This window comes from Phoenix dactylifera, chromosome 1, assembly GCF_009389715.1.
Source record: "Phoenix dactylifera cultivar Barhee BC4 chromosome 1, palm_55x_up_171113_PBpolish2nd_filt_p, whole genome shotgun sequence".
Taxonomy (NCBI): Eukaryota; Viridiplantae; Streptophyta; class Magnoliopsida; order Arecales; family Arecaceae; genus Phoenix; species Phoenix dactylifera.
Genome location: NC_052392.1, coordinates 5331349 through 5356310, shown reverse-complemented (window position 1 = coordinate 5356310; position 24962 = coordinate 5331349). Strand labels below are relative to the sequence as shown.

The 24962-nt window shown below is 38.7% G+C and overlaps 3 protein-coding genes across 6 annotated transcripts in view; all 3 read left to right on the top strand.

Annotated features, from left to right (window-relative positions):
- Positions 1–51: 51 nt before the first annotated feature.
- LOC103721075 (small RNA-binding protein 11, chloroplastic) lies at positions 52–6286 on the top strand. Of its 4 annotated transcripts, none has more exons than XM_008811110.4 (5): positions 52–283; positions 4918–4986; positions 5082–5188; positions 5457–5614; positions 5707–6286. In XM_008811110.4, coding segments are annotated over exons 1-5 (537 nt in total). In that variant the 5' UTR covers positions 52–81; the 3' UTR covers positions 5708–6286. The 4 variants fall into 4 exon arrangements, with proteins under 4 accessions (XP_008809332.2, XP_008809334.2, XP_008809335.2 ...); XM_008811112.4 differs by having other exon boundaries at positions 53–283; positions 5457–5553; positions 5707–5784; XM_008811113.4 differs by having other exon boundaries at positions 56–283; positions 5457–5520; positions 5707–5823.
- Positions 6287–15917: 9631 nt separating this feature from the next.
- On the top strand, positions 15918–23342 carry LOC103721076 (choline-phosphate cytidylyltransferase 2). The gene is given in 9 exon segments (XM_008811114.4): positions 15918–16190; positions 17349–17462; positions 20126–20174; positions 20176–20222; positions 20948–20990; positions 21124–21279; positions 21465–21545; positions 22726–22836; positions 22923–23342. Coding segments are annotated over 9 exon segments (834 nt in total). The 5' UTR covers positions 15918–16050; the 3' UTR covers positions 23016–23342.
- Positions 23343–23916: 574 nt separating this feature from the next.
- The window catches only part of LOC103721077 (RING-H2 finger protein ATL74-like), a 1896-nt gene continuing 850 nt past the window's right edge, over positions 23917–24962 (top strand). Inside the window, exon 1 of the mRNA XM_008811115.4 lies at positions 23917–24962. This exon is cut by the window's right edge and continues 850 nt beyond it. The gene's annotated coding sequence lies outside the window, so the exon portion shown is untranslated.

The following is a 24962-nucleotide window of genomic DNA, read 5'->3' as shown; positions in this document are numbered from 1 at the left end:
CACGGCCCATTAATTGGCTGGGCTACAAAGCCCTATAGGCAAGCTAATCTGTTCCTGCGGAACATCTGAACCCTACGTTTAATGCCCGGAGAGGACTGGCGTCCTCCCGAACGCCTCGGAGAAAGCAAGGAGTTGGAGATGTTTGCAGCGGTGTTCTCAACGATGTCGTTGAATCCACCCCTCTCCAGGCCTCTCTGCTCTCCTTCTTCTCTCCCATCCAATGGGATCAGTACGAAGGCATCGCTTCCCAATCTCCCGCTCGGGAGCCGACTCTTCGTCAGTAGTAAGCCTTCTCCCTCTTCCCCACTTCGAAAAATCTCTCCTTTCCCTGTGATTTAGATATTCCCCCTATGAATTCCTCCAGAGATTTCAAAGTTTGCATCTTTTCAAAGACTTTTATAGAATCCGCACATTCTTCTCTGGTTTTTCTTCTATAAAGCCATTTTTTTGGTCAAATTCTGAACGCCCATTTGCCTTTTGGCATATTTTTTGTGGTTTTACCTAAGTTTCTGCTCATGTGGGAGTTCCATTTTCTCTTCAAAGCAGTATATGTATGATGCAATGCGTTGTTGAGCATGTGTTTGCGGAAACTCCCTGTTCTATTATGACCTACTGATTGACACTACTGTAGATTTTCATTTTCAGAATCCAGGGAAAACGTGAAAAGTTTAGAAAGATGATTAAAGGGAAAAAAGTATTAGGAAAATGAATTAATTTTAATAATACATCTGTTCTTTTACATAAAAATAGAAATGGAGAGATAAGATGAATGCGTAATAGAAACACTAGCACCAGTTCACTTCGAATGCCAACCAAGAGCATTATTAATTTGTATTTCATGACTGTCCCATGAGAATATTTTGGAAATTTCATGAACTATTGGTTGGTTTTTGACAAATTCAGTTACTATAGAGTAATTCAGATAATTATTTGGCCAGTGAAAAATAATAAATGGTTTAGGAAGTTTTCAGTAGTTAAAAGAATATTGTTACGATGGTTTTAGAGTAATTCAGATAATTATTTGGCTAGTGAAAAATAATAAATGGTTTAGCAAGTTTTCAGTAGCTAAAAGAATATTGTTCCGATGGTCTTGCACCAGAAATACTGGTTCTGTCCAGAGGAATAACCTTTACCAAAGCAATATGTTAATAGGCTGTAGAAGAAGCATAAGTTTAATATCCAAGATGGAAGGGAAAAAAATATTAGCAATGAATGAGCCCTACATTTGAGACAAGTAGGCCACCTACTAGATTATAATGAATGGGCATGCTATATGTCCTTAGGGGAAATTAAAAATCATGTAACAAAGTTGAAGTTAAATTTAGCATCCAATTTTTTTTTGGATTTTCTACATATATTCCCAAGAAAATATGCCTTATTACATTTTTACGTCCAAAAATCACTATTTTCATTTATACCCTCAAACATCCTGATTTTACATGGATACCCCTTCCATTAGATCTTTGGCTAACAATGTTAAAAAATAGCTGTTTTGAGTATCATTTGATGCTATTACCATTTTATATTAATATCCTTGAAAAGTTTAACATTTAATTTGTATTGAAAAAATACACATTTTTGTAGATACTTTTCAAGCATTTCAGTAAACTCTTTTTACACTTAGCTTATTAACATTGACAGCCAAAAATCTAACAGGACAAGTATTGATGCAAAATCCAGATGGTTTGAGAGGTCTATATGCTAATAGTAATTTTTGGCGGGTAACAATGCAATAATCAATATTTACAAGGGTATTTGTGTAAAAAAAACCAAAAATGCATGTATTTTTAGGCTTAAAATAGCAAAGGAAACAATGAAATACCTTGATGGTCATTTTAAGCATAAGTGAAAAAAGAAAAAGTTAACTACCATATTTAATAAACCAAGCTATGATAAATATTTGACTTTTAGTTTTTCAGTATATTAGTCAATATCTTACACATCCCACTTCCTATAAATAGACAATTTAGGTTATCGAACCTCCCATCCCATCTTAACTAGTGAATTCACTCTTATCCAATGCCCCAGGTAAATGCTATTAGATCTTCTTCTTGAAGTCCTCCATTGAATTTGAATTGCACTTCTTTCATAATTCTGTCCTTTTCATTGACAACGATTCCTTAGCATTTCATCTTGAAAAAGATAACTAATTCTGTGCATTATGCCTTGTCGATGTCGTGCTTTAGTGCTCAATTGCACATCCTTGCTAAGCATGTTAAATTTTATTTGGGTGGATGAGAAGCAAGATTTAATTATCATATAGTTATGATGTTTTGCATCCAATATGTTTACTTTAGTAGAGGTAGCCTAGGGTTTCTTGGTGCAGGTTCAATAAAGAGGTAAGGGTTAGCAAATAAGATTTTTCATTTATTATGGGATTAAGATATAATTTAAGATGGACAATGGACAACCGTAGAAGTATTTGTTCACTATGTCTCGTCAATTCTTCTTTTTCTTGCAGTGAAAGACCATAGACCATCTTTGCAGTCATTACTCCATTCTTGTGAAATTCTAATTGCTTCTTATAGATTATTGTGGATTTTATAAGTGATTTTCTCTTGGTCTGTTATTGAATATTGGTTTCTTGGCTCTTTTTTATTTAATGAAACATAGCAGTAGCCTCCTCTGTTGATAGCTATTCTCAAGATTATTTAAATAGAATAATAAAAAATTTAAGGAACATGAGATGGCTAAAGTGGTATTCTATATGCATTAGCAAAGATTTGCCTACCGAACTTATTGGGAAATCATTAGGATCAGATAAGCTAGTTTTAGGGGTGTGCTGCATGGTTCTATTGCTTCCATGCTCGGGCATGTCAGGGGTTCATTGGAAATATCAATAGGTCTAGAATCCTGAAGGATTGAATTCACAGGTAATTTGTGCTGAAATACAGGGCAATTCTCATAATATGATCAAGTGGAAATGTGCAACTCATACAACTTTTAGTACAAAAAAAGTCAATTGTGAAACATTGTTGTAGCGCATTTTATTTTAAAAATTGGAAGATGAGATTCAGGTGAGAAAAGAGAGCATCACGGTCAGCATAGAGTGTAATATTGCCAAGAGTAGGAAGGTTTTCTTTAACAAACATATTGAGTGGTAATTTCCTTAATTCAGAAATGATTTAGTCAATGTTGATTTTTTTTTTCTTTTTTTCGTCGGGGTTGTGGGGGTGGAAAGCAAGGTCCCCATATGTGTGTGTTAGAACAAGAAACCATAGGAAGAGCTTATTTTGTAAGTTGCCATAATACTTCTTGCGACATAATAAATATGTTTAGCTTTCTTATATTATAAGTTGTACAATTATATATCTTCATGTATGTACTTGACAAGGCCAATGTAGTATACTTTCACAAATTGTTCTCATGAGTTTTCTCAAAAGCCTTCCTTGCACATCCACTGCTCACCCTAAAAGAATCCCATGGTGCAGCAAGAAATGAAACTCAGTAATGAACTTAAATATTAAGAAAGAAGAAATCAATATTATGAATATGTTCTTTCTTTGATTAGAAAATTTTGAAATTCAGAAATCAAGTACTCTCATGAGTCAGGAGAAAGTGTTTAGTAACTTTAGTTAAAAAGAAATTTTAAAAAACTAAGAATGTAAAACAAGAGGGAGGGAAATGTTCAATTGTTCTACTCAAAACTATAAGTATTCCTTACTGGAGCATTAACAAATATCCTAATGAACGAAATCACTTATTTGCTACTAACAACTTGAATTTCTAAGGACAAGGCATCCAAGGATGCCCTGAGGAACTTAATATGGAGAACAAAAGAAACCCAGAGGCTTCTAAAGGCATTTATGAAACTTTCTGGGATGAAACTGAACTATAAAATGCTTGGTCAGTTTTTGTTTCTGTACGGAATTGATATGATCTAAGATGAATATGATAAGTTTTATTTCTGAATTGTGCGACAGATTTTAAATTATTATTTATATGCCAAAAGATTGACTTGAATTTGGTTGGCTTGAGATTTCAAAAAAAATGTTCCTATGTTTTTCTTCCATGGAGACCACACTGGGTAACTTTGCTGAGCTATCAAGCGTCCAAGGGGAAGCTTATACCAATTTTGCCAGTCTTGTGCCTAAAACTAACACAGCCTAGTGCAAAAGCTAGACTTACAGCATGAGCTGTAAAGCACTGACATGGATACAACATGATTACAGATACACCATACAACAAATCTTGAAAAAGTTGGACAAGATACAGGTAGAGTACGTCAATGAATATATATGTTGTATGCATATATTTATGTATGTATTTATGTATATAAGTATATAAAAAAATCCATGAAGCATAGTAGGATATGCCAGACTAAATAGCATACTCTATACTTTATATTAGTGGCATTAACTTTCACAATCCCATCATTAACATAGTTCACACTCTATATTTTTATACATATCACATTCATACATACACAAAAATACATACATATATATACAAAAAAGAATTCGTAAAGCATAGTAGGGTATGCCAATCTATGGAGCGTGGTCCATACTTTATATGGTAGTATTAAATTTTACAAACTCATCATTTAGTCATTATTTTATAGACCATAATCCATACTTCATAAATTAATATCATAGACTACAAAATTGACCTTTCCCTCTCAGTTTTGGAGGTGTCGAGGGAGTATCTAAAGTATGTCTAAGAAGTATGCGGGGCTTTTTTAAATTTGAAAAACAGGATACTTAATACAAGCATCGGAGACATATCCGTGTAGTATCCAATGAATATCAATATCCAATACAAGAGATGATACGGACACAACATGTGATTTGAAGTATATGTGCTTCCGAGGGCATGAGATTACAAGTTTTACAATTTGCATTGACCAATGTGCAAGCTTTCAGGTTGAAATTTATGGCATGTATTTAAGTAGAAGTTTGCTGTGTTCTTGCTTTACAGATCTGCCCTTTTGTATTGGTGAAGCTACTCTCATTAAACTATTCTCAAAGTTTGGCCCCATAGTAGAGGGTAAGATTTTCAGTTTTGGTACCAGGTTTGTTTAGCTGTGCCTTTTAAATGTTAATTTCATAACTATCTGCCTGAGAATGTACTTGTTTTGGCAGTTAAACTTGCTAAACATGAAAAGACAAAGAAGTCAAAAGGCTATGCTTTCATTCAGTACTCTAGTCAAGATGATGCTCTGCTGGCTATGGAGCAGATGGATCAAAGGGTCCCATATCTAAACCTTATTCTTCTTTTATCTTCCTCTGCTTGCTGATGTCCTTCAAAAGAGGCAACTATTACATGCCACGTATAAACAAGTCCATCATGATTTTTAGATTCTGTTATTAGGAATGCATCCTGAAACTTTGGACAAATTTTTGGTGTAGATGGCCTGTATAAATTTCTGTATGGGCATTATCTACCATCCTGTTGCCCCTGGAGTCCATTTTCATCAACTTATTTATTACATCCCTTTCCCCTCCCTCCATAAACAGGTGGCTGGGATGATTCCTCTTTGGCCAACATGGAACTCAGGCACCACCTGCATGGAATTTCTATGTGGGCCATCTGCACCTAAAGTTTTTCTCAGCGGTTTCCTTGTCTCACCATTTGACTTGCTTCATTCTGTTTTGTTGTTCTTACAAAGTGAATGGTGTGCTTGATGTCTTTTGATTTATCTTGCCCATTAAAATCTGAAGACATGAAGATTCATTGTTTTTTTGTTTGTTTGTTTGTTTGTTTTAGAGGATAAATGGCAGAATCATCTATTCTGAGATGGCAAAGCCCTTGAATAGTGGATTTGCTGATTACCCAATAACTTCGGGTCCGCCTTCACAGCCAAATTCAGAGACAAGTTCATGGATGGATAATTGGGATGGGGAAGAATATTATTAGCCAAATTAACTACTGCTGGTTCTTCATGCTCTTGCAATACTAATGCATTTTATATCTCTCCACTGTCAAACTTTAAGATCCTTATTACTGGTAGGAAGCAGTGAAAGCTGAAAGCAAGGTATATATTGCAATGTAGGCCAACAAGAGGATGCAATCCAATTATCATTTTTTATCCTCCCATGTGGATTTCAGTTCAACACACAGCAGATCTTGCCTGAGATGCTGACAGGCATATTAGTTTGCCTTGGCTGCTGATGTTGGTTCTTCCTAATTTCTGGACAAAAACTATGGAACATGATTGTCTGTGTATTATAGTCAATATCTGCTTCATTCTTTTTGAGATAAAGATTGTATATTGTTAATCAAAATCGATATAGCTGCTTTGGCGGCCTGGAAAGAAATACCAATGTTGATGCTATTATGAAGCTCACTAAAGGTGCATGTTGATAATCTGGAACAATGACATTCAAACAGGAAGCCAAGATTGAAGGTGGTAAATTGTCTTCAGATTGCACAAATCTCATTCAAAAGTCGCATGCTGATGTAGTTTACAATTCCATCCTTATATAGTATCAAGAGTGATGTGGTTAAATAACTTTTCAAGCCTGACAAGGAGTAAATGTGAAAATATTAGTTCTGCTGGTAGTCATTAAGCATCCAGAGAAAGATTTCTGATCATAATTATCCTAATTCAGCTGACATAACACAAGACCTTGAAGGGCTCTGAGGATTTTATAAACCAGAAGTACGAGTTCCTAGAACTTTTATGAAGTGAACAGATAAAATTGAGGACTCCGGAATCAATTACAACGATTGCTTCTGCTACATAAAATGGATCCAGACTAAGAAATTGTGATCATAACTCATAAGTTCATTGCTAATTGGTAAAATAATTCTTATTGTTATTGCGATGCAAATCTTACTTTTAATCCATACATTAAGCAGGCAGCTCCATGTTCATTCAATCAAATTCGGTATTACGGCACAACCGATCCATTTATTCATGTCTTTAGGTCATTCACCTGAATAAATCATTCTTATTGAAGAAAATGGTGTTGATTGATAATCTGGAAAGAAAATTACTTCTAATGTATTTCTAACTAGTTCAGAAAAAGAAAAGAAAAAAAAACATAGATACTTTTCAAGTGCAGTTGAAACTTCTAATCAAAATGGGGTGATAGACTCTCCTAGCTTCCTGCATGAAATTAGCTATTAAACCTTGAAAAAATAATAGCAGGGAAGAGGGTACTATTTTGCTAGTAGACGAAATTTGAAAATGTAATCTTATCAATGAATACATCAGAAATCCAAACACTACAACATGAATATGATATCAGCATTCTTGCTAGAATTCAATAACCAAAGTTGAAAACCCATCGCAAATTGCTACTAACAAACTCATCAAGATTCTAAAACAAAGAGAAAGCCACCAAGAAATAATCTTATCTATGAATAACTAGTAAATCCAAATAATATAATATGAATATGATATCATATTCTACATAAGATTTAATCACCCACCAAACTCATCATTTGTGAAACCCATTACAAAGTGATACTAAGTGTCACGCCCCGGACCCGGATCCGTGACACGGCCGTGCTATTGCTGACTATCGCCCACAGTAGCACGCAGCCTCATACATGGGTAACAGGTAGCCAAAAAGGATTCAAACTTTTATATATTAAAATATTTGCAGTACAACCTTTAAGTCTGATACCAAAAATACAGAACTTCTTGCTATTAAAATATACAAAAGTATATAAGCTTCTCCAAAAAATAATGAAGCTCTGTAACAAAATAAAAACATATCTGATGGCGATCACTGGTGAGGATTTGAAAGAAAACGAAGCATAAACAGATGTGAGCTACACGGCTCAGTAAGTAATCCTGCATAATCCTACCGGATCAACCAGTAGGCTAAACATGCAAATCAGGGTTTGAGAAGCTGACATGCATGTTTATCTAATAATCATCATGGCATAATGTGTATGCAATTTAAACAAAGCAGTAGTGCAAATCACAAAATTTTCATAATATATGCATATGAAACCGTGCCCCCCGGCATGCTGTGGTCCATTCTCTCGGATGCTACTGCGAAGTCCATTCAGCCACTGGCGGGGCCAGCTAGTCATTCTCGGCCACTAGCAAGGCAGCGAAGTTATTCTCGGCCACTAGCAAGGTCAGCTCAGTTGCATTCGATCAGTAGCATCTTTGAGCCCATTATAGTGCCTCTTGGCTAGCTAAGACTTTATAAACTTACAAGTGTGATTAAAATATCAGTATCATCATGTTGCATACATAGCCATAGCTTCTGGGATCATGCAAGTTACTTATGCATTGTAACATATCATGCATGAGACATATATACTTAAAATAAATGCTTGGAAAATATTAATAACATGACATGATCCATAACAGGATTAGGACAGGTTACTTACTTTCTTCACAAATCATGTATGCAATTCAAATTGTATAAAAAAAACACTGGTTCATCTTATAAAACGTAATACAAGATCTACGATAGGATTAAGACAGATTACTTACAGCAAATTCGTTATCCCAAGTTTCTTACGTCCTGGTGACGGATCCTGAGTCACCTAAAAACACATTATAATAAGCATATTATTTCCTTTTTACTTGTTTGGATCCTACCCGAAATTTAGCCCAAGTCTAATGTGTTCATATTGGAGCCTTGATTGGGTCCATATGGGTTAATTGGCCTTCTAATTGGTCATTAGGCTTAATCCCAAGTTTAATTGGGTCTGCTGGAATTAACTCCACTCAACTGGGTTCGGACCCAAATCAATTTGGGCCTAATTTGGTTCGGATTTGACCCAATTTGTAGTTTGGGCTCGTCCAGACTTAGCCCAATTAAATTGGGCTCGGGTTCAGGTTCAATTGGGTTCAGATCCCACTCAATCCCTCATCCGGGTTCACCCAACTAGATTGGGTCCGGTTTAATTGGGTTTACTTAACCCATTTCGATTTTTAGGCTTAACGGGTTGCGGGTTCGGATGTGGATCCGAACCCGATTCTGGCCCGTTAACCCACTCTTTTCTTTTCTCTTCTCTTTTTCTTTCTTTTCTTTTCTTTTTGTTTCTCTTTTTCTTTCTTTTTCTTCACCGTTTCTTCTTTTTTTTTTCTTCTCCTTCCCGAAGCTTCCTTTCATCCCGATCTCCCATTCCTCCTCTCCTCTCCTCTCCGGCGAAGGGAGGTCGATGGTCTCCTCCTCACGGGGAGGGGGTCGGACCGCGATCGGCGACGCCCGCAGCCGAGCTCTCGGCTTCCTCGATCGAGCCCGCGGCCGAGCTCTCGGCTTCCCCGGCCGAGCCCGCGGCCGAGCTCTCGGCTTCCCCGGCCGAGCCCACACCGGCGACGCTCACGGCCGTACACGGGCAAGTCCCCTCCTCCTCTCCTTTTTCTCTCTCTCCTTGGTTCCGATCGGAAGCCCTAGCCATTTCGGCCGGTCCTCCGGCCTTCTTCTTCTCCTCCGGCCGGATCTACGGCCTCTTCCTCCTCTCTCTTTCTTTCTTTCTTTCTTTCTTCTTCCCTTCTTCCTTTTCTTTTCTTTGGTCCTTCCCTCCGGCACCACCGCCTCTTGCCGGAGAGGAGGCAGTGGTCCGGCCGGGGCTGGCGGCCTTGTGGCCACGCCGGTTGCCGGCTCAACCTGACCGGCGGCCCGGGGCTGCCCCCCGAGCCCTAGAGTAGCCGCAGCCGAGGCTGCGGTGCCCTGCAGGCGGCTCTCCCCGAGTGGTCATCGGGCCTGGCCTTGGGCCGCGGCCGTTCTCAGGCCGGTCCGAGGTCTATGGGTCCGGCCCGTGACCCTTCTCCCTTCTGCCGGTCTCCTCCTCTCTGTCCCATAGTTGAAACAGAGGGGAGAATACCCCACAGAGGGTTTCTCCACTCCCTAAAATTTTATTAAAAAGGGGCCTCTTACCTGGATTTTTTTGCCGGTTACCGTTGGGCAGTTCTTCCTTCTCGGCAAAGTCCCTCCTTCTTCTCCTAGGGCTGTGGGGTACCTTCTGCTTCCAGCTCCAGGGCCAAGCTCTCTGGCACAGTAATTCCAGGGGGTTAGAGGTTTAGGGGGGTATATCAAAAATCAGGGTTAGCAGGTTTTAGGGCTATAAAAACTTGGCTTAGGATTTGACCCCAAGGAGAGGTGGCATCCTCTCCTTCCTCAGAGCCCCGGGAGCCACCAGCTGCCCTCCCCTTCCGGCCAGCTCACAGCTCGGCTGCCGAGGGAAGGAAGAGGTGGCAGTTTTCTGTTGTGCATGCTCTATGGGGGGTCTCTCCGTTGGCCACCTGGTGGTACTGTCCTTTCAGCCCTCGGGGAGATGGCAGCCTACTCTTCTTGGGCCTGCAAGGCCTGCTAACCCTTCCCTGGCCCAATACTATTTAACTGGGCCCTACAGTATTGGGCCCGGACATTACATCCTTCCTCCCTTAAATAAATTTCGTCCTCGAAATTAGTCATACCTTAAGGTTCAGGCTTTAAAAGTATTCAACCATCGAGTCATCCTCGAGATCTCAGTTAGTCTCCCCCTTAAAATGCTTGCTCATAAGATTTTGGCAAAATCATGGCATATCAAAACTTGACCCCTTTTTGTCTATGATACATAGGATTTTTTTTTTTTTTTGGTCTCTTCCAAAACAAGATTAGTCTTCCTACCTTAGATTCTAAATACTATAATCCTTGGCCCAAGAAATTAATTGCTTTTGATTAAGTCCATACAAAGATCTTAATCGGCTTAACAGAAATAGGTGAGAGCATTAGCATCAAATACTTTTCATAATCTATAATCCTCTTTCTTCTCAGATATATTTTCTTTTTATATAATAGTTTCATGCATAATTGTCATACAAATTTCATCCTCGAAGAATATAAAATCTTTCTTGTCCAAGCCTTAAACAACTTATGAACCCTATCTTGCTATCAAAATAATTAACTTCAAACTAGAAGTATTATCCACCGTACTCAGTATCAAGTTAAACTTTCAAAATCACCTATATACTGATACACAAATAATCACAATGTACTTTAACATTCCATGGCTAGTACTCCACTTAATATCAGTCAAAATCTAATTTAATCATAATCCAAAATACAAATTACTCCATCGAGAAATCTCCAAAATAATTTATTCTTATTTTGGCATGGCTTGCTAGCATTCTAATTCAGAACACCAAAATCCTTAGTAGTCTTAAATTTTGAATTCTAATACCATACCTGTCATAATCATGCCCCGAGAATGATTTTGTATTAGCCTTAACTTCTTTCTTTTTGTTGCTCATTGTCGTCTATCAAAATATTTATGTCAAGCAATTTTCGTGACTGACCGATGATGCAACCAATAAAATCTTTTCTTCCTTTCCAATTATACGGAATTTCACTAAATGAGATTTAACTACCCCTGTCCTTATTAAAATTTGAAATTTTTACTCATAATTAACCTATTGCTCTGATACCACAAGATGTCACGCCCCGGACCCGGATCCGTGACACGGCCGTGCTATTGCCGACTATCGCCCACAGTAGCACGCAGCCTCATACAGGGATAACAGGTAGCCAAAAAGGATTCAAACTTTTATATATTAAAATATTTGCAGTACAACCTTTAAGTCTGATACCAAAAATACAGAACTTCTTGCTATTCAAATATACAAAAGTATATAAGTTTCTCCAAAAAATAACGAAGCTCTGTAACAAAATAAAAACATATCTGATGGCGATCACTGGTGAGGATCTGAAAGAAAACGAAGCATAAACAGATGTGAGCTACACGGCTCAGTAAGTAATCCTGCATAATCCTACCGGATCAACCAGTAGGCTAAACATGCAAATCAGGGTTTGAGAAGCTGACATGCATGTTTATCTAATAATCATCATGGCATAATGTGTATGCAATTTAAACAAAGCAGTAGTGCAAATCACAAAATTTTCATAATATATGCATATGAAACCGTGCCCCCCGGCATGCCGTGGTCCATTCTCTCGGATGCTACTGCGAAGTCCATTCGGCCACTGGCGGGGCCAGCTAGTCATTTTCGGCCACTAGCAAGGCAGCGAAGTTATTCTCGGCCACTAGCAAGGTCAGCTCAGTTGCATTCGATCAGTAGCATCTTTGAGCCCATTATAGTGCCTCTTGGCTAGCTAAGACTTTATAAACTTACAAGTGTGATTAAAATATCAGTATCATCATGTTGCATACATAGCCATAGCTTCTGGGATCATGCAAGTTACTTATGCATTGTAACATATCATGCATGAGACATATATACTTAAAATAAATGCTTGGGAAACATTAATAACATGACATGATCCATAACAGGATTAGGACAGGTTACTTACTTTCTTCACAAATCATGTATGCAATTCAAATTGTATAAAAAAAACACTGGTTCATCTTATAAAACGTAATACAAGATCTACGATAGGATTAAGACAGATTACTTACAGCAAATTCGTTATCCCAAGTTTCTTACGTCCTGGTGACGGATTCTGAGTCACCTAAAAACACATTATAATAAGCATATTATTTCCTTTTTACTTGTTTGGATCCTACCCGAAATTTAGCCCAAGTCTAATGTGTTCATATTGGAGCCTTGATTGGGTCCATATGGGTTAATTGGCCTTCTAATTGGTCATTAGGCTTAATCCCAAGTTTAATTGGGTCTGCTGGAATTAACTCCACTCAACTGGGTTCGGACCCAAATCAATTTGGGCCTAATTTGGTTCGGATTTGACCCAATTTGTAGTTTGGGCTCGTCCAGACTTAGCCCAATTAAATTGGGCTCGGGTTCAGGTTCAATTGGGTTCAGATCCCACTCAATCCCTCATCCGGGTTCACCCAACTAGATTGGGTCCGGTTTAATTGGGTTTATTTAACCCATTTCGATTTTTAGGCTTAACGGGTTGCGGGTTCGGATGTGGATCCGAACCTGATTCTGGCCCGTTAACCCACTCTTTTCTTTTCTCTTCTCTTTTTCTTTCTTTTCTTTTCTTTTTGTTTCTCTTTTTCTTTCTTTTTCTTCACCGTTTCTTCTTTTTTTTTTTTTCTCCTTCCCGAAGCTTCCTTTCATCCCGATCTCCCATTCCTCCTCTCCTCTCCTCTCCGGCGAAGGGAGGTCGATGGTCTCCTCCTCACGGGGAGGGGGTCGGACCGCGATCGGCGACGCCCGCAGCCGAGCTCTCGGCTTCCTCGATCGAGCCCGCGGCCGAGCTCTCGGCTTCCCCGGCCGAGCCCGCGGCCGAGCTCTCGGCTTCCCCGGCCGAGCCCACACCGGCGACGCTCACGGCCGTACACGGGCAAGTCCCCTCCTCCTCTCCTTTTTCTCTCTCTCCTTGGTTCCGATCGGAAGCCCTAGCCATTTCGGCCGGTCCTCCGGCCTTCTTCTTTTCCTCCGGCCGGATCTACGGCCTCTTCCTCCTCTCTCTTTCTTTCTTTCTTTCTTTCTTCTTCCCTTCTTCCTTTTCTTTTCTTTGGTCCTTCCATCCGGCACCACCGCCTCTTGCCGGAGAGGAGGCAGTGGTCCGGCCGGGGCCGGCGGCCTTGTGGCCACGCCGGTTGCCGGCTCAACCTGACCGGTGGCCCGGGGCTGCCCCCCGAGCCCTAGAGTAGCCGCAGCCGAGGCTGCGGTGCCCTGCAGGCAGCTCTCCCCGAGTGGTCATCGGGCCTGGCCTTGGGCCGCGGCCGTTCTCAGGCCGGTCCGAGGTCTATGGGTCCGGCCCGTGACCCTTCTCCCTTCTGTCGGTCTCCTCCTCTCTGTCCCATAGTTGAAACAGAGGGGAGAATACCCCACAGAGGGTTTCTCCACTCCCTAAAATTTTATTAAAAAGGGGCCTCTTACCTGGATTTTTTTGCCGGTTACCGTTGGGCAGTTCTTCCTTCTCGGCAAAGTCCCTCCTTCTTCTCCTAGGGCTGTGGGGTACCTTCTGCTTCCAGCTCCAGGGCCAAGCTCTCTGGCACAGTAATTCCAGGGGGTTAGAGGTTTAGGGGGGTATATCAAAAATCAGGGTTAGCAGGTTTTAGGGCTATAAAAACTTGGCTTAGGATTTGACCCCAAGGAGAGGTGGCATCCTCTCCTTCCTCAGAGCCCCGGGAGCCACCAGCTGCCCTCCCCTTCCGGCCAGCTCACAGCTCGGCTGCCGAGGGAAGGAAGAGGTGGCGGTTTTCTGTTGTGCATGCTCTGTGGGGGGTCTCTCCGTTGGCCACCTGGTGGTACTGTCCTTTCAGCCCTCGGGGAGATGGCAGCCTACTCTTCTTGGGCCTGCAAGGCCTGCTAACCCTTCCCTGGCCCAATACTATTTAACTGGGCTCTACAGTATTGGGCCCGGTCTGTATTGGGCCCGGACATTACACTAAGAAACTCATCAAGATTCTAAAATGAAGCAAAGTTATCAAGAAACAATCTTATCTATTAATACTTCAGGATTTTGCAACTGTGCTTTCCTCGAAAAGAAAATGATTTTTAAATTCTGCAATCTGGCCAAACTGCTAGGTGTAGCATTCTTTTTTTTTCCCTTTTTTTTTTTTGGGTGGTGGTGGTTGGGGAGCTTCTTGATCTTTTCTTGTCCTTTCATGATTCCAGATACCAATTTCAATTTCTTTAAGACCATGGAAGCTGGTGGGCACTACTTCTCATGGTATTCGACCAACAAGGAAACAACCGATGCAACAAGCTGACCTCGTCAAGGACCAGGAGAAGTTGCCAAACTCCTTTCTCCTCTCTTGCGAGGCATACGGTTGCAGTTTTATCTGAGTCGTCTGATGAGGATAAACGAACACTCAAGAAAAAAATATTGATATATCGAAGCATGTCCCTCCTTTTTTAAAATATTGTTTTATGAAATGGATCCATAGCTATGGTTCACCCAACTAGAACACACAATTTGTCAAAGGTGGATCTTATTATTCAAATTCAAGCATGTAAATCATCAATCAACTACTTTTCATCCTAAGGATATGTGGTTTCAGCTCTTGAACAAGTTAAAATTAGTTCTTGAGGGTATTTGGTTGCACATAAATAGACTGCTTGTAGATATGGCTCCCACTAATATAAATCAACTATGATCTTCTGCAGTGTGGCCCACATGCTTCAGAGTGCCATGTATTTCTGGATGGCCGCCATCAGAAGATGGACAGTTATCCAACAATGATGTCGTGTATGATAAGGCACGCACTCATGGACTGCCTTTTTTGATGATCGTTCATCTCTTGATGGCAGCTATCCGTAGCTGCACAATACTCTATGGTGCCACGTGTATACTATAGAAGATTCATGAGCAATGTACACTGAACTGCAACATAATTTTAAACATAGAATTACATTTTGAAAAATGATTCTTATATATTAGTCCTTTTTTCAAAATGTATCTTTTTGTTTTTATTTAAAGTAATCAAAAGCCTCTTTTTAATGAATAAAACAAAGTAGTGTATCATTCGAATGATGACTAATTTTATTAATCTCACGTAAGCACCATACACTATCTTGCTTTTATTTACACTCCAACTAAAATTTAATATGTGTGATGTATATCATAAGATATAGTGCAAATCCTAGAAAAGGTTGTAAAATTACAGAATATCATTTGTGCACTTTTCTGAAATCTGACTTTTAAATAAGAGACATCATAGATGGTTGAAATAGATTTTGCTTTTTTCTCGAAAATTTTATCTCTTCAGATTTAGCCTAATTATCATGTTAACCTAAAATGGATCCATCTCTCCGCAACCATCCGATGAATATCCAATTCAAGACCCCACTATAGATTCTCCAAACAATTCCTCGTTCACTTAAAAGAACTTGGGTACTCCTCCCAAACCCTAAAAGGCCTCCCAAAATGGATCACTCACCAAACTCCACCCACTTCTATCAGTGGGATCTGCAGAGCTCTTGATGCCAAAGCAAAATAAAAATAAAAATAAAAATAAATTAAATTAAAGGAAGGAAGGGCGCAAAAAAAAAAAGATAAGGAAAAGCAAAAGCAAAAGAAAGAAAAGAAGAAAAGAAACCGTTATTACGAACCCATGTCGGGCACCTTCCACGCGTCCATCCGTTTGCATACCAAAAATAAAAGAAAGAAAGAAAGAACGCAATAAAAGCAGAATACCGCACCGCGATCCTCCCCCGTCCAACTCGCCGTTGTTTTTTTTTTTTCCTTCTCCCTCGACGGAATTCGGCTTCGAACTTCAATGGCAGATCCGACGCCGGAGAAGAGGGAGAAACCAGAGGGAAAGGGCGAAGGGGATAGGCCCGTCAGAGTCTACGCCGATGGCATCTATGATCTCTTCCACTTCGGCCACGCCCGATCCCTCGAGCAGGCCAAGAAATCGTAACCCTACTCACTTCCTTCGCTTCTTCTCTCGATTTCCCGATCCTTATTTGATTTCCTTGTAGGATTTGGTCGTGTGGTCATCGGATTCGAAAGTTCTTGGTTTCATGAAGTTTTTGATGCGAAAGTTCGTTTCTTTTTGTCCTTGTCATTATTTCCAAGTGATTACAGTTTTGGTTCTCTTTAGTGGAATTCGGTTTATGCTTGTATGTGTAATCTGTGATTATAGGATTTGTGAATTTTCGGTCGTATGGAGTTTTTGATGGGAAAGATCGATCCTTTTTGTCTTTTTATTAAGTAATATAAGGGATTGCCGGTGTGAGCTTCGTCTGTTTGTGGGAATTGGATGTTTCGTGCGTATTTTTGGTGATTCCACGTTTGCATTGGGCTGCTTGCTTCGTAGAAGATGTATATTGTGTTTTGGCTGTTTGGCTGTGAGGTGTTTAGTTGTTCTTACGGTTCTTATCATGATTCTCTGAATAGTAAGTTCGCCTCATTAAGTGTTTGAACATCTAATCTCATGGTAAATTCATCTTTACTAGTGGTTGATTGTCCCCTTCCATGTGAGATTAATTTTGGGCCCAGTTTTCTTCTGAAAGACTTCATTAGTGGGGTGGTGAAGAATTCCAAGCCTCTATTGGTTGTATTTCTTATAATTCCTCTTTGATAGTTGAAATTGTATGGAGAAAGATTAGGGCCATTTGTCAATTTTAATTTAATGAGGTCAGCACGGTGGAAGATATCTTAGTAATTTTCTAGCAAATAGATTGCTCCAATGCGCAAACTCTAGCTTCCTTGATGTTTTATATCGTTATATCTGTGAACCCACCAAAGTCTTTTGAAAGCTGCTCCGCAAACTTCTTTCTTTCTTGTACTCTTTACCACCTGCAAGCTGAAATCAAGGACCTGGGGAAAAATTGCATGGCACCTTTGATTTGAACGCCTATAGTGCGTGCAGTATTTTGAATGTCTATGTGCTATAATTATGATAATGTAGCAAGAAAAAGAGTTCTAAAATGTTGACCAGTTAGTCATCTTTAATTTCTTGCTAATGCTTCTCGGTAAATTCTTAGAATTTCATCTTGTATAATTTATAAATTTATTGTTGCTTAACTTTTAAAATGCATTTAGTTTTAATTGATTCTTCTTATGATATAGGTTTCCAAACACGTATCTTCTTGTCGGTTGTTGCAATGATGAGGTCACACACAAATTTAAAGGGAAGACTGTCATGACTGAAGCTGAGCGTTATGAATCTCTTCGTCATTGCAAGTAAGTTGTCTGGCCCTATTGTTTTAGAAGCTTACATAAATATTCGATCCTCTCCTTTTAATTTTTTTTTGAACTTGGTTTTAATTTGAGTAGTATAAAAAGATGCTCTCTTTTTTTTGGCTCGTTATCATGCTTGTCAATTTTTCCATACAGCAAGAGCATCTTACCTTCAACAGTGAATACATACATATCATGTGATATTACTGGGGGCTTGCCTTCCATGCCTTTTTGCACTCTTTTTGCATGCACCATTGACATCTTGATGTTACTATGTATCTTTTGCTTTCTTTGGTGAACTTTGCATCATAGCATAGTATGTTTTACCATAAGGCTGACTGAAGTTGCCCTAAATCTGGCTGCAATGATGAAGGCAGAACCAGGTTGCTGTAAAGATGGCTGCGATGATGAATATGTTATCATGTGTGAATATATGCGCCGCATTAGCTAGATCTAGGTGTTGATTGTCTATTGGAACTATTTGATCAGTTTTGGCTACAAATAATGACGGGGACAATTATGAGAGGTATAGCGAATTGCCTGATCTTAGGACTTTAACTTTTATTCTTTGACATTGGATGTTTAAGTAAAAAGTAAGTTCCCAGAAACTATTATCTAACATGGGAACTTTCATCCTAACCTGTCTAGAAAAACATTTCATAGTTTAATTGAAGAATGTCATGATGGTAGATCCATTGTTAGGTAGGAATTTGTTATTGAATGGATGTCAGTTTCCTTCATGAGCATTTATTTTTGACTGATTATGGAGGGACCATGCTTGAAATTTATGGAAACGTTATGCCACTTGGAGTAAGTGACAACATTCGAGATATAGACTTTGTACCCACGAGTAATAACATTTCATTTCACTTATCACATGACTTAGAGAACATCATAGATAGCTGATACAATTAGCTGGTCTTGAACTAATGTTTTTGAGAATGACTATTTGGGAATCTATACATAGTTGAAAAGCTGTATGATGATGAATATTTCTCTAGAAATGTTATGTAAAATTGTCTTTCAATGCTTGTGGCCCCAAAATGATGGTTTGAATAGGCTTGTCAGGCCATTGCAAATTTTGTCTCTTAGAGACTTGTTTTGTGGCAAGGTGGATGATCTTGATTTGGACATTTGAATTTTTGTGGGATGAAAAATTTAGAAATAGGATGACAGGAGGTTCTTTTAATTATTAAAGGTGTTTCTTGTTAGTTGTTATGCTGCAGTAGGGTGGAAATTGACCATGGAAATATGCATCATGGACAGGAGGAAGTTGGTGGGTTTTTTCCTGGAAAAGCCATTTATATTTCAAGTGTCAATTTCTACTGGGTCCACATAACAATCTGCCATTTGGAAGGCACTCTCCTGACCATTTATTTGCTAATATGTGGAATGGCTTTGGTGTTAAATAGGCAAACACAGCATAAAATGAATGGTTTTCCAATAATAGAAAGAAAATAATAGAAAGAAAAAACTTTTAATAGCTAAGAATTGCCAAAACCAAATGAGTGTGATTCTACTGATTTTTTTAGATATGTATAACGTGATTACCTTGTTTATATAACTTATCTTAATATTTTGTTGGAATTCTATGGTTGTCCTTGACTTCTAGTTGATTGGATGATTTCGAACAATAATCTTATTTTGTTTAGTATTAGGACCCTTCAGTGATTTTTTTCTGCTGCTTATTTTGGCATATGGCCTCTATGGCGCATTTTTTTGACTGCTAACAACTTTATTACGAACCTAAGGTTTTTCACTTACCTTATGATGAGTTTGTCCCATGGATCAAGGTTAACAATGTTCTGATTTTTTTTTCCCAATACATACAACCTTTTATTTCATCCCTCTGATTAATGCTTCTGAAGAATTGATATCTCTCTCTTTGTTGTTGTTCATGGTCTTCTTTAAAATAGTGATTTTACATCTTCAACTGAGACTTAGTGGTATTGCAATCTCAACTTGTAATCAAAATGTGTATATCAACATGGCTTGGGTGCATGGCAGTCGTATCAGTCAATGGATGTAAGAATATATAACGAAATTCCCAATGTTTGTGTAGTTGGATGTCAATAGTTTGTGTAATATCGATATGCCATTAGTTATTTTTTTTTATACAAGGCATGCTTATGAAATGTGTTGGGATATTCAATAGGAAATGCTGTTTTTCATGTTACTACTGGATATTATCATGTTAACTCAACACAACGATATGTGCATTTTGCAAAAGTTAATACCTTTTTTTTTCTTAAAACAAAAAGAAGATATTGCAGAGCAACTTCCATATAAAAGGGCAATAACATTGAATGTGCAATAAACCAAGAAACAAGAAATAAAAATAAAGGAAGCAGAAAGACTAGATGAATTGTATGTCATATGTTCCAAAGTTATTCTTTGCTTTGAGTTACCCTTTGTTCTCCTTGTTGCACTTACATATTAGGGGCTCTTACTGAACTTGCCCAATTCGAAGCTGCAGCATGCTGTGCTTGTGTCTGTTAGATGGCTTCTTTAAGGATTGCATGAAAGACATGCTCTGAGTTTTTTATTATTCAGCAATTGAACAATGAGAAGAAAAATTTATTTATTTTGCACTTTTGGAAATCTAGAAGCACTTATAATTACCAATCTTGTTTTCTCTTGTTTTCCTTTTTTTTTTTTTAAATCAGATGGGTTGATGAAGTTATTCCTGATGCTCCTTGGGTGCTCACAAGGGAGTTTCCTTGACAAGCACAAGATTGATTTTGTAGCACATGACTCCCTCCCGTAAGTCATTCAACCCAAATGCATGTGCATGGCCCATATGATTTGTCAATGGATTTTTGCTAGTAAAATACTAATGCTTTATGTAGTATGAAATTCAAACATATTCCTACTTGCATCCTTATTGTTTAGACCTTCATTATGCACGTATGTGCATCATGGTATGCCGAACCGGCCCGTATCGGACTGGTCCGGTTCAAGCGTGAGAGGCCGGAACCGAGCGGTATAAGCCTGGTACCGGTACGAACTGGATTGGTATGCGCATTCGGGCGCGGTTCCTCATGCTGGGCAGCTCGCTCGCACACGGTTCCCTCTGCCCGTGCGAGGCAGCGGGATCTAGGAACCACACCCGCGCAGGGCATTTAATTGTACAGAGTAGCATTTAATGCCACTCAGTGGCATTTAACGTGGCACACGCGCTACATGCTTCCGCGGAATTTTTTTCGCGTCTGTTGGCCTGTTCAGCACTGGTCCGAACCGAAACCGTACGGGTCCGATAGGCGACCGGTACGCTTACCGGTACCGGTACGACGTACCTTGATGTGCATATACTACAGGACTCTTTTTTTTCTGGTGAAATATACTGCAGGACTCTTGGAGTGTTTGGTTTATTCTATTTGTTTAATTTTCTGTATATGATGTAATCTTACTGACCAATTATTTATGTACAGTCCTTGAATATTTTAATAAGAAGATGCACTTTCTTTGTTTTTATCAAATCTATATAGATACGCAGATGCAAGTGGAGCTGGGAATGATGTCTATGAATATGTGAGTATTTTGAATGACCTTTTTGTGTATATGCATCTGCATGCTATTTCATCAATATCATTAAGTCTATGCATCCAACATTATTTAGTTGCGTTTTCCATCAGACATCATTAGATTAGTCTATGGTTGGCAGGTCAAGTCCATTGGTAAATTTAAGGAGACAAAGCGCACAGAAGGGATATCAACATCTGATATGATAATGAGAATAGTTAAAGACTACAATCAGTACGTAATGCGCAACTTGGCCAGAGGATACACCAGGAAGGACCTTGGGGTCAGCTATGTGAAGGCATGTTATATTTGAACCGTCTATTATCATGTGCTAGCAGGATAGATGATTATTTGTCTGTGAGAACCTAATTTCTGATGGTCTATGTTCTTATAGTAGGTGCCGCTTTTCTGATGATTACTTGTTCTGGCAACTTTTTATATGGGTGAGGTAGCTGAACTTCCATAATTTGGATTTTCTTTCAGGAAAAGCGGTTAAGAGTGAACATGAGGTTGAAAGACTTGCAAGATAATATGAAGAAGCAGCGAGAAAAAGTCGAGGAGAAGGTACTATCCTCCATACTAGACTAGAATACTTTACATATTTAAGTTAGAAGGTTTAGATTTCCAGGAAGAAAAGGAAAAGAAAAAAAATAAAGAACTTTGAATGTGCTGGGTCCACATAAGGCAAAAGCCCAGCACCAGTCTATTTATGACTTGAGTTTGGATCCAACCAGGGCTAGCTTCTTCTGTCCTTGGCCCAGATAGATAGAAGTTCGGTAGGAACAGGCCCTGCCATCTTCTTTTAGTTATGTTGAGCCTCTTTGTGCTTGGCTATCTGCTTATATAATTGTTAAATTGTTTGTAATTTGTAGGTTAAGTTGTGCCAGTCTTTGCTGACATGAGCCTGGTCTAATACAAATTAACAATCTTTGGTATCCACCATGACAAAGAGGGCCATTTGACTTATCGCATTTGACTTGCATTTTCCAGCACTTTTTAAAAAATCTAGTTGTAACAGTTATTGGCAAATGTTTGATCCAGAACTGAAGGTCATGATACATAGGGTGTTAATTATGATGACCTTGGCAAAATTAAAATCTGACATGTTCTGTGCAATGTGTAACTAAAACAAAAAATAAGTTGAAGCATTTCCAAGACATGTGGTTCTTATGGTACTATTGAATTTTGTATTTCTTTTTGTTTTCTTCCTGATGTTATCGGTGACCTGGTAGGATCTTGCAGTTTTTTTCTGGTTGAATGAGCTTAAAGCCTTAAACTGCATAGCTGGCAAGGTTAGTTTTCCTATGTAGCCACTAGCTCTCCCGGTTCCTTGGCAGGCCCTGTTCTTGCATAATGTTTCCTTGGAAGGAATTAAGCAATGAATTATTCAATTATATAAACTTATGGCTGCATATTGGATGTTTGGATCCTTCACAGTTCAAAGAGTGATTCCAATATTTTATTTTTTTCATGATGTTCGCATCTCATTCTGCCTTACATGGTTGCAAGCAACTTTTGTAAGAGCCCTAGGGCCATGCCCATTGTTTTGTAGATTCAGTATGGAACCTTTAACTTGTACAGCAAACTTTCTAGAGCATACCTAGCCTTTCCCTTCTATCAGGGGCCTTCCATGATTTCCATTCATTGTCCATCATTTGTGAAAGTTTTTCAGGTGATTTATGTTTGATCAGTTCATTGACATTTCATCCTTTTTGGAATATTGACTTCGGGAGCTCCTTTTCAGTTGCAAACGGTAGCAAAAACTGCAAGTATGCTGCATGATGAGTGGGTAGAAAATGCAGATCGCTGGGTTGCTGGTTTCCTTGAGAAGTTTGAGGAAGGATGTCATTCAATGGTGAGGTTTTATGCTTCAATTGTTATAATTTCAATTTTTTTTTTTCTGATTCTGCTACTGTGCTGATTACTCTATTGAGTTCCTAGGGTACGGCCATCAAAGAAAGAATTCAGGAAAGCTTGAAGAGGGGGCAAGCAAAAGATTTCAGCTTGTTGCAGTATGAGGATGAAGAAGAGTAGCAGTCTGATTTGCTATATATTTAGATGTAAGTTGCAATGCTTTTTGTGATGTTACTTCAGAAAAATGGCGTACTAAAAACAGACTATCATAGCTTTAACCCGCATGACCATGCCGCCCAAATCATATCCTCGTCATCTTATGTCTGCGGCCACTAGTTTACCATGAGTGGGTGATTTGACTTGGTGTTTGCTTTAGTTATATTGTATTGCAAAAGAGTGGAAGCTTACTCTTATTTCTGTTGCTGAAGTTACCGAAAATATTGAAAGTTTTTACTTCCAAATTCTGTTTGCTGCACCACAGTATGACTAATGATTTTTCCCTGTGAATATCTAGTTTTTTTTTCCTTAATTTTGGACATAAGTGAAGAAAGATCTCCCAAGATGAATTACCCGGATCCAAATATTTGAGGATGTGCTACCCAAGATGAACCCAGAAATTTCCCCAGGGTAAGGAGAGGCATGAAACTGGAGCATTACCCAGTTAATTCTTTTTTTTTAGATTATGCGTAAGAAACGTATTCACATTGTTGTCATCAAAAATATCTCAAGATAGATCAGACGTCATACTAAATTGTACCAGATACTGTATTTGACCTATTAAAGAGGATGGAATTTGGGTTCTGAAGCTGGTTCAAAGTCATGTCCGGCATGGTTTATCAGCAGTTCGAGCATGATTCAGGTGAAAGCATGTTTCGTGTAGATTAGCATGGCTTTTATTTTTATTGATTGATTATAAACTAGCATCCCAGAGGCATTGGCTGATATGAATATCAATACCTTGGTTAAAAAGTTGGATCTTTGTTTATATATATATATATATTTAGCACATCGTGTGATGTCATGAAACTTTTGATATATTCATCATTTTGCATTGCTGAAGGTATTCTGATATTATTAGTTTCAGAAGTTCTTCAGCTTTCCATTTTGATTTTGCATAACCGATATGTTGGTTTGTCACGCTAAGGTTTCCCATTGAGGTAACTTTTTTTTTTATTATTGAATTAAAAGACCTGTTCGACATGTATGAAAAAAAAATTTAAAGGACCTTGCTTTTCATCGAGGATATGAAAAGAAGTAATAAGACAGGTTGGATATTCAACAAGCTTACAGAGATTTCTTAAAATCAGTTAAGAATAACTTGTTGATGAAACATAAAATACATGTATAATTCAAGAATAATTAATAATCTTCAGTTAATTTACTTATGGATAATAAATAGAAGATTCATTGTTCTAAGAGGAAAAGCCCAAGAAGGATTTGATAATTTTTCAGCAATTGAGAGAATATTGTTACTGCATGCTGTCCGATCCTTCTAATGACATGTCATTTAGTTACAAAAATCAATATTACGTTTACGTGCACCAAGTATTGAAAAGAGATAAGCTTCGTTATTCTAATAATAAAATATCATCGTTCATTTTCCATGGAAAAGGAAGATTCAGTTCTGCATGTCTTGGCAAGTTGGTGTGATTGGATTCTCATCTCCAATAGCAAGTGTGGTAGAAGCCTGTCCAAGCTTCCAGGATGAGTTATCCATTAATGCTGTTCCCAAATTAGCCTTAGGATTAACATGGGTATCCCTATTGAACACCTATAATCTAATTTAATTCAACGTAATTTCCCAGTTAACTTGGGAGAGTTAAGCCTTTAGCTAGAAAAAAAGCTCACAAAAGCCATCATTGGAACCTTTCCATGGGATGAAACTAGTTTAATATAGTCGACTGACTCCTGATCAATGGAAGGTTGGTTCATATGGTAGATTTTAGTTTGAAAAGGAGTAAATAAAGGTGGCAATTATAGAAAGAGCTAGACTCCAAAATGGGCACAAATCCAAAGTCCTAAGATGCTATCCCCTTTCAAGCGCATTAACCCCCAAAAATGTAGCTAGTGGCTTGTCACACTACCACATCCCAAGCCACCACCTTCTTCCCCAACACTAGTCTTCAC

Bases quoted from the DNA above. Each gene is read 5' to 3' on its own strand.
- LOC103721075 (XM_008811110.4), top strand. From the start codon at position 82: ATGCCCGGAGAGGACTGGCGTCCTCCCGAACGCCTCGGAGAAAGCAAG. The intron at 4,987-5,081 runs GTAAGATTTTCA...TTGTTTTGGCAG, and splicing joins GTTTGGCCCCATAGTAGAGG to TTAAACTTGCTAAACATGAA. The intron at 5,189-5,456 runs GTCCCATATCTA...CTCCATAAACAG, and splicing joins TGGAGCAGATGGATCAAAGG to GTGGCTGGGATGATTCCTCT.